This window comes from Echinops telfairi, unplaced genomic scaffold (genome assembly GCF_000313985.2).
Source record: "Echinops telfairi isolate 266 unplaced genomic scaffold, ASM31398v2 ScPeMD7_7458;HRSCAF=8496, whole genome shotgun sequence".
NCBI classification, from domain to species: domain Eukaryota; kingdom Metazoa; phylum Chordata; class Mammalia; order Afrosoricida; family Tenrecidae; genus Echinops; species Echinops telfairi.
This window is the reverse complement of record NW_022111358.1, coordinates 50,729,588-50,737,431: the sequence shown is the minus strand read 5'-3', so window position 1 is coordinate 50,737,431 and position 7,844 is coordinate 50,729,588. Positions and strand designations below refer to the sequence as shown.

The following is a 7,844-nucleotide window of genomic DNA, read 5'->3' as shown; positions in this document are numbered from 1 at the left end:
GAGCCGAGCCGAACGGCCGGAGACAGCCGAGCGCCGCCGAGCGCTGGGCGCGGAGACAGCCGAGCGCACGCCGGGCGGGCAGGGGGCGCACGCCCCGCCCCCGCCCCCAGGACCACGCCGGAGGGCGGGGCCGCGGGGGTCAGGCGGAGGGGGTGTGGCCCGGGGACCTCCAGGCTGGTTGCCAGTCTCCAGGGTCTGGTTTAGGAGCAGGACCCTGGTGCCCGGGGCTCAGGTCCCTGGTGACCAAGACCCAGGGGACAGGGCCACGCAGGCGGCCCTAGGGGGCTCGGTGCAGACACGCAGTTATCCTGCCACCCCAGTTTGGTCCGGGAACGCCTGCGGGGCTGAAACCCATGCACACCCCCTCTAGCCTGGAGGAAGGGGGTGAGGACTGGGATTTTGCACTCGGTCACCAATTCCCTCACCCACCCCAGTCCTCCGATGGATGGCCAGCAGTAGGCCACACCTAGCACCCTTGCAGCGGGTCTCCGGGGGCTGCTGGGGGTGGTGGAGTGAGTTGGGTGCTGCCGGAGAAAAGCACAGAGCCAGTGTGTACGACAAAGTATGAAAATCCTGTATTGCCCTGTACGCACGAGGCCAGTATGCGCCCCGTGCAGCTGGCTGGCACGCTGCAGGCACGTGGTTCTAGGGGTGGGGGTTGCAGTGGGAAAGGGCTCTGACCACCCAGCAGCACCAGCCAGTCCCCCAGCTCCATGTGGACAGGAGAGACAGGCTCTTGTCGCTGAAGGCCGTCTGTGGGCTCTGCTGAAGGGCAGGGTAAGGCAGGGCAGGGTGGGAGGGGCCAAGCCTTCCCCCTGCTTCTCCAGCTCCGGACACCAGGCCTCTCTCTCTGTCAGCGCCCCGACTTCCCTCATTTGTGGGGGCTTAGGGTCCGCAGGGGCGCCCCCTGCACGTAGGAAAGGACTGCGTTTTGCAGGACGCTGGCCCTCTGAGCCTGGTCCTCGTAGATGCGCGTGATTTCCGCCTCCTTGAGCCTCAGCTTCTCGCGCAGGGAGGCGTTCTCACTCTCCTTGTCCAGCAGCGCCTCCCGGTGGTCATTTGAAATCACTGCGGAGAGGAGGCTTGGTGAGGGGTGCTGGCCACCCCACAAGGGAGAGGTGGGTGCAGGGGCCCTCTCACCTTTCAGTTGGCGCTCCAGGGCAGCCACCTTTTCCCTCAGCCCCTCCTGGGCCGTCAGCTCGGTCTGCAGGCGTCCCATCTGCTCCTGCAACTCCACCCGCACCCGATTCACCTCAGCCACCTTCTCTTGGTCCTTGCTGCTCAGTGCCTGCCAGGGGGAGGGGTGATGACAGGGGATGGGGGTGGGTGAGGGACGTGCCATCAGATTTAGCCGTGATCCCTCCCCATGACCAGAGGGTGAGACCCTCTACCTGCTGCAGGTCTTCCAGGCGCCGCTGCAGGCTGTCCACCTGCAGGCTGAGCTGACTGGCCCGAGCCTGGGCCTCAGCTACCGCCTGCTTCTGCTGCAGGCAGGCACTCTGGGCCTCATCCCGGGCCTGTGCCAGCAACCGTAGTTTCTCCTCCAGTTGTACCAGGCGCTGTTGCTGAGACAGACGGGCAGGTGAGCATCCCTGGCCCTGGCCTGCCCATGCTTGCCCGAGGGACTAGCAACATGCGAGTGGCGAGAGGCAGCCTTCACCCTACAGCCTGGAGGCTCACCCCTTGGCCCTGCCTCCCAGAAATGCCTGCCCTGCCAGTCCCAGGGGCACTCTGCCTGCCAGTCCCTCCCTTGACCCAGCCACAGGCATGAGGGCCAAGCACGAGGCTGCCTGCTGGGAGCACTGGGCATGGGCTGAGCATTCAGGACCCCACTCCCCACCGCCACCCCACCCCGCCCCAAGTTGATAGGGCTGAGACCCCAAACGTTAGTCAGGTCTGCCTCCTTCAGACACCAGCAAGGAGACACCCCCCTCCCCCGCCCTGGCCCCAGGTACCCCTGTGGGCTGTGAGGAGACTGGCCATGTGGGGACATGGGGGTGTACCTCCTCCAGCCGGAACTGGGTCCTGGCCTTCAGGAACTCCTCCTCAGCCTGCCCTCGCTCGCTGAGGGCTGCCGCCTTGACTCGGCTCAGCTCCTGTGGGGTCCCGGCCCCACCCAGTCACTGCTGGGCCGTGCCAGCCCAGCCCTGTCTACCTGTACCTCCCCCTGCACCTGAGGTTCCCCATCTGCCCCCACCTGCTCCCAGTTCTCCCTGCATTCAAAGCTCCCTGTTTGGCCCCCACCAGCTCCCAGACTGTCACATGCACTGCCTCTGTGCCCAACTCTGGTAGCCTGTCCCATTGGCCTGCAGGGATCCGCACCTCCTCCAGGGCCAGCCGCGTGCTCTCCAGCCTCTGTACTCGCTCCTGCAGGGCCCGCTGGCTCTCCTCCAGGTGGCAGGTCATCAGCTCCACCTGCATCAACCCAGGTGTGTCAGGAGGCTGCCTCTCAATGCTGAGCAAGGAGGGCAGTGGGCACAGCTTGGGTCACCCCTGCACCCCTGGACGGCAAGCTCAGAACAGAGGTCCTGCATGGACTCAGTCAGCAGCCAGGGTGGGGGACACTATCAGGGGGCCCTAGCCACAGATATTGGGGTTCTGGGACTACGGGGACAGTAGGGACCTCTCTGACACGCAGCTGCTCCGAGTCTGCCAGGCTCTGCTTGAACCTCTTCCTCTCCAAGTCCAGGCGCTCTGGGGGCCGGGGCAGGGCTAGTCAGATCACCAGGGCCTGCCCTAGGGCCCGCTCCACACCCCTCAGGTCCTGGGCCCACCCTCGGCCTGGACGGCCCGCAGCTTCAGCTCCGCTGACGTGTTGGTCAGCTCCTGCCGGGCTTCGAACAGCTGCTCCTGCTGGGACTTCACCTTGCGCTCCAGCTCATCCACCTGCAAAGCAGCAGACGGTCCAGGAAGCTGGACGCCCCAACCCGCGGGCCACCCACCCCGGGTCCAGGGGCCTGGACTGTACCTGGCTCCGCAGGAGCACACCCTTCTCATGGGCAGCAGACACGTCCCTAAGGAGCTTGGACTCACGCTCGGCGGCTTCCTGGGGCCAGGAGGAGGAGCAGCACTGGTCACGGCCCACCCCTGCCCTCCACAGCCCCTCACCTGAGCAGCACCCACCTGCTGCTCCAGCCTGCGCTCCTTGGCTTGCTTCTGGGACAGGCTCAGCCGCTCCTGGTCAGCAGCCGCCAGCCGATCGCCCAGGTCCTGGGTCTTCTGTTCCGACAACACCAAGGCAGCCTCTGTCATCTGGAGCCTGGGATGGTGGTGATATAAGGGCCCTCCAGTGACCCCGGCATCCCATGGGCCGTCCACGCCCCCCTCCCCCACTGCCTCAATCCACCCCCCAGACACCCAGATGCCACTCCCTTGAGGGGTGGTGGAGCATGCTGGGGCATACGTGTGTACATAGGTACGTATGTGCACGTGCGTGCCCTGCTTTTATTTTTCAAACATTTTATTGGGGGCTCCTACAACTCTTATCACAATGCATCCATCCATCCATGGTGTCAAGCACATTTGTACATTTGTTGCCCTAATCATTCTCAAAACATTTGCTTTCTACTTGAGCCCTTGGTATCAGCTCCTCATTTCCCCCTCCCTCCCGGCCCCGTTCCCTCAGGAACCCTTGATAATTCATAAATTATTATTTTGTCATGTCTTACACTGTCCGACGTCTCCCTTCACCACGTACCCTGCTTTTAAGCAAAGAGCAACTCTGCTTCCAAGGAGCCTTCCAGGACTGGCGCCCCGCCCACCATTTCCTTGGACAAGGCGCTGGCTTAGAACCGAGCCACCCTCTCCTGAGCTCCCCCTCCTCGCCCGGCGCCCCTCCCGAACTGAAGTTCCCATGCCGCGTTCCCAGGCCTCCTTACTTGGCCTTGAGGGCGTTGATGATTGAGTGTCGTTCGTTCAGGGCATCCTGCAGCTGGCCCACACGGGCGGCGTTATTCCTGTGGGCAGAGCGCAGGGTCACCAGAGCCACCCAGCACTAGAGACCTCGGAGGGCCCCTCCACCAGGACGGGGGCAGTTGCTCCCTGCACCTCTGCCCTGGCCTCGCCTCGAGCGGGAAGCACCCTGCGGGTACCCTTCTTGTGGAAACACACTTGGCCTCCGCTTGTGGGCGGGCGCGAGGGTCCACTCACAGGGCGTCAGAAGTGGGGACCAGACGCCCTGCCCGCAGCCCACCTGCTGCTCCGCGCTATCTCCTCTCGCTGCTTGTCAATGGTCTCCATCAAGTCCACGAACTGTGGGCAGAGCCAGCGGGGGCCATGAGGGTGCTGGCCACCTGGCTGGGCCCGAGAGGAGGGTTCCCGGCACCCCTCTCCCCACTCAGAGGGCACACTGTACGCCCGGGACAGGGGGGCTCCGCGCGGGACCCAGAGGAGTAGGGGCGTGTGGCGGGCGCACCTGCTTGGATTTCTCCTCCCGCAGGCTGCGCACCTCCTTGCTGAGCACATGAGAGCGGACCTGGCTCTCCCGGAATGCCGCCTGCCGGTCCTGGTTGTGGTCCACGGCCTGCTCTGTCGGATGGGGCTACATGTCACCAGGGGAAGGGGACTGGAAGGCCTCCTCGGCCTTGGGGCAGCCAGTGGCCGCCCAGCACCCGCTGAGTGTCCTGGATTCTTGGAGGGGCAGGGAGAAGCCGCTCCAGGACAGAGTGGGGCCGACAGGTTCCCGCCCCCATGAGGGCGGGGCCTCTGGCCCAGTGAGATTTTCCTTCTCTCAACATTGCCTGCTCTCTCTCACTGGTCAGGTGACTTGGAGAGTTTTTGCGCCTGAGCCCTGCCCCTTCCCTAGGAGTTGGGTCTGCCCAGGGGCGCGCGGATGCGTACCCACGGCTCTGAGGATGTCCCCGGGGATATTGTTCCCAGCCAGCTCCAGCCGGCACAGCGTCCTGTTGCTGGGGAGACAGCTCACTAGGGCTCGGCCCCCGAGGAGGCCAAGGTTGTTCCAGCGCAGGTCTGCAGGGAGGCTTGTGGTCAGGAGGTGCGTGGGGTGGGGCCCTCCTCCCCACCCCGCCCTTCACACCCGCACTTTGGGGGAGAGCCAGCGCTGGTCGGCCTCACCCAGCTGCTGGAGGCTGGTGTTACTCTTCAAGGCCAAGGCCAGCTCCTCGGCCCCCCTGTGAGTGACCTGGTTATTGCGGAGGTCCAGCTGCCGCAGGACGCCGTTGGCCCCCAGGCCCGCGCAGAAGGTGGCGAAGGCCTCCTCCAAGGCGCCCAGGTTGTTCCACTCCAGGGTGAGGCTGCAGGAGGGTGGCCGTGAAGGTGTGGCTCATGCCCTCCCACCCTCACCTCCCTGGTTCGAGGCTGGAGGAGGGCCGCTAAGGCATACTGCAGGGGTGGGCCTCGTGGTCCACAGCAGCCTGAGCATGGGAGGGCTGGGGGCACACAGACCATTCCTCACCTCTGGATGGACTTGTTCTGCTTCAGCAGTTTCCCCAGCGCCTCTGCCCCCACAGCGCAAAGGTTGTTGCCCTAGGAAGGGAGAGGACAGGGCAGTCACCCTGTGGCCCAGGCCCATGGGACCACAGCCTGGAGTGAACCCTGGGGTGGGTGTTCGCTGTGAACACGCCTTCTTGGGGCTGGTGTGTCAGATTGCCAGTGTGAACCCCTGGTCCTCTGATTCCTGCTCATTTCCCTGCAAGGGGGCGCCGGGTGCCAGCTGTGAAGACTTACTGACCTGATCTCACCTGGGGGTGTCTGCAGCAGGGCCCCTCACAGGACAGCCCACCCCACTCCCTCAGCATGGGGACCCTGGGGGGCATGTCTGGGGCACGGGGCCCGCACCTTGAGGTCCAGGAGCCGGACAACTGAGTTGGAGCAGAGTCCCTGCAGCAACAGCCTGGCCCCTGCAGGAGGGACGGGGTGAGGAGTGGTCTAGAAGGCTGTGTGTTTGCCTCAGACTCGTTCCACTGGGAGGGAGATGTCAGGGCTTCTCTGCCGTAAAGCAAGCGCCCTTCTGTGTGGGAACTCGCTACAGGGGCTGCAGAACAGCCCAGGTGGTGAGGGGGTGGGTCCGGGGGCCCGACCCCATCCAGGGTCCCAGAGCCCACCGCCCACCTTCCTCGCTCAGCATGCAGTCTCTAAGCACCAGCTCCGTGAACAGCGTCTGGCTCTGCAGCAGCTGGCCCAGGGCCTCGCAGGTGTCGGTGGCCAGGGTCTGCGTGGCCAGGTCCAGCTGGCCCCTCCGGGGCTCTTGCAGCTGCCGCAGCACAGCCTCCTGAGGCTCTGCCCCGCGCTCCTGGCATAGCCGGCTGTAGGCACGCCGGAACTCTTCCATGTCAGGGTGCTCGCGGGGCAGAGGGCGGCCTACCAGGGCACGGGGGGCCCTCTCTCCCCGAGGGTCCTGTCTACGGTCCCCCGCCAGCTCACGTGCAGGAGATGCTGCCCCGGCAGGCACGGGGATTGGTGGAGACAAGTGGAGTCGCTTCTCCAGTCAAGAGAACCGGGTGTCGAGCGCCAGCCGGGTCGAGGTGGGGGTTGCCAGCTGGTGCAAGAGAGCGCTCAGGGCCGGGTCTTCCCAGCACAGTCTCTGCTCGCACGCTCCTCTGCGCCCCGCAGCCGCAACCCGTGTCCCAGCACTCGCGCGGCGGACGGCCACCCACACTAGCTCCCGCCGCGATGTTCCAGTATCCAGGAAGAGCGGGGCGCGCTGGGAAAGGGTGGCAAGGACTACAACTCCCAGAGAGCTTCGCGCAGAAGGGATGCTAACCAATGAAAGGGAAAGGGTGGGAGCCAGCTCCAGGTCCATTGGCTGCGAGCCTAAGGAGCGGGGCTCCTGGAGGGCGCGCTCATGGCTCATTGGCTGCGAACGTGGGGCGGGACGTCTGGAGGGCGTGCAGAATGCTCATTGGCTGGAGACGCGGGGCGGGGCTTTGAGGCGCGCGCGGACGGGCGGTCATGGAAGGACAAGGTGCTGGATTCCGGAAGGTGAGGGGGCGCGGGTGGGTGTCGAGCGAAGCGGTGACGCCGAGGAAAGGTCGGGTTCGAACTGCGGAGGTGACACCAACCGGTCCTGAAGCCAGGGGTCGGCTGGGAAAACGGAGGCCCCAGAGCAGCGCAGCCACGCCGAAGGCTAGGATCAGCCCTCGCCCTGGCCTCGGAACCTGGGGCGGCGCTCCCACGGGTGGCGCGCGCGTGGGCCATGCCTGCTGCGTGCGTGCCCCTGTGTGCACCCCACCCCCCATGCGCGTGCATACGTGCTTGTGTGTGCACGCACGTCTCCTGTCGTGAGGGCCTCTGCACCCGGAGTCGCTGCTCCGGTGTATGTGTGCATGGGTGTCACCCTCCATCCCCAGGCCTCCGAGCAGTTGGGGTGGGGCCACTGAAAGCCTGGGATCAGCCCAAAGAGGCACCAGGGGACTGGCTCTCCGGCCTCAGATGGGCTCCGCCACCACCTCAGGGAGCTGTGAAGACTCGTGGAGGGCCACCACCCAGAGGGCCACACCGCACCTGGGGACGACGTGCACGGCCCCTGGAGCCAAGGAAGGAGGCTCTTGGCTAGTTATGGGTCCTGAGCAGGGGCTGGCAGCAGAGGGCGCTAAGACCATGGCGGCTGACCAGGGCTCACGGATCTGTCTGGCTCAGATGGCCGGCCCTGCTGGCCCCCATGTCCACGCCCTAGTTTGGGGCCATTCTCCAGCACTGTGCTGCTCTGGGTCAGCAGTAAGGCCTTCTGGGGACTTCAAAGGCCCCAGCCCTGACCACCACTGCGCTCGTTGGAGTTCATCCCTCCCCATCTACCCTTCCTGCAAGGGTGACCACAAGGAGTCTCACGTCTTAAAATGCCATCCACACGCTGACCTGCTCTGATCGCCTTCTCAGGCACTGTTCCT

General features: G+C 65.4%; 3 protein-coding genes across 3 annotated transcripts in view; 1 reads left to right on the top strand and 2 right to left on the bottom strand.

Annotated features, from left to right (window-relative positions):
• RAC3 (Rac family small GTPase 3) overlaps positions 1–715 on the bottom strand; it is a 2,764-nt gene extending 2,049 nt beyond the window's left edge. Inside the window, exons 1-3 of the mRNA XM_030888091.2 lie at positions 682–715; positions 430–524; positions 10–195 (exon numbers count right to left, since the gene is read on the bottom strand). Coding sequence (XP_030743951.2) covers positions 10–195; positions 430–524; positions 682–715 — 315 coding nt within the window. The remainder of the gene's footprint in view (positions 1–9; positions 196–429; positions 525–681) is intronic.
• Positions 91–6,600, bottom strand: LRRC45 (leucine rich repeat containing 45). The gene is made up of 17 exons (XM_004709220.2): positions 6,070–6,600; positions 5,797–5,858; positions 5,414–5,484; positions 5,074–5,252; positions 4,840–4,968; positions 4,415–4,527; positions 4,193–4,251; positions 3,879–3,956; positions 3,124–3,259; positions 2,969–3,046; positions 2,775–2,886; positions 2,624–2,694; positions 2,323–2,415; positions 2,004–2,096; positions 1,392–1,565; positions 1,141–1,288; positions 91–1,068 (listed from the first exon to the last, which is right to left on the bottom strand). The coding sequence occupies exons 1-17, from the start codon at positions 6,287–6,289 to the stop codon at positions 872–874; spliced, it is 2,013 nt and encodes a 670-aa protein (XP_004709277.1). The 5' UTR covers positions 6,290–6,600; the 3' UTR covers positions 91–871.
• A 309-nt stretch (positions 6,601–6,909) lies between these two features.
• Positions 6,910–7,844, top strand: part of CENPX (centromere protein X) — a 3,718-nt gene continuing 2,783 nt past the window's right edge. The window contains exon 1 of the mRNA XM_004709221.2: positions 6,910–6,922. Within this exon, the coding sequence (XP_004709278.1) occupies positions 6,910–6,922 (13 nt within the window). The remainder of the gene's footprint in view (positions 6,923–7,844) is intronic.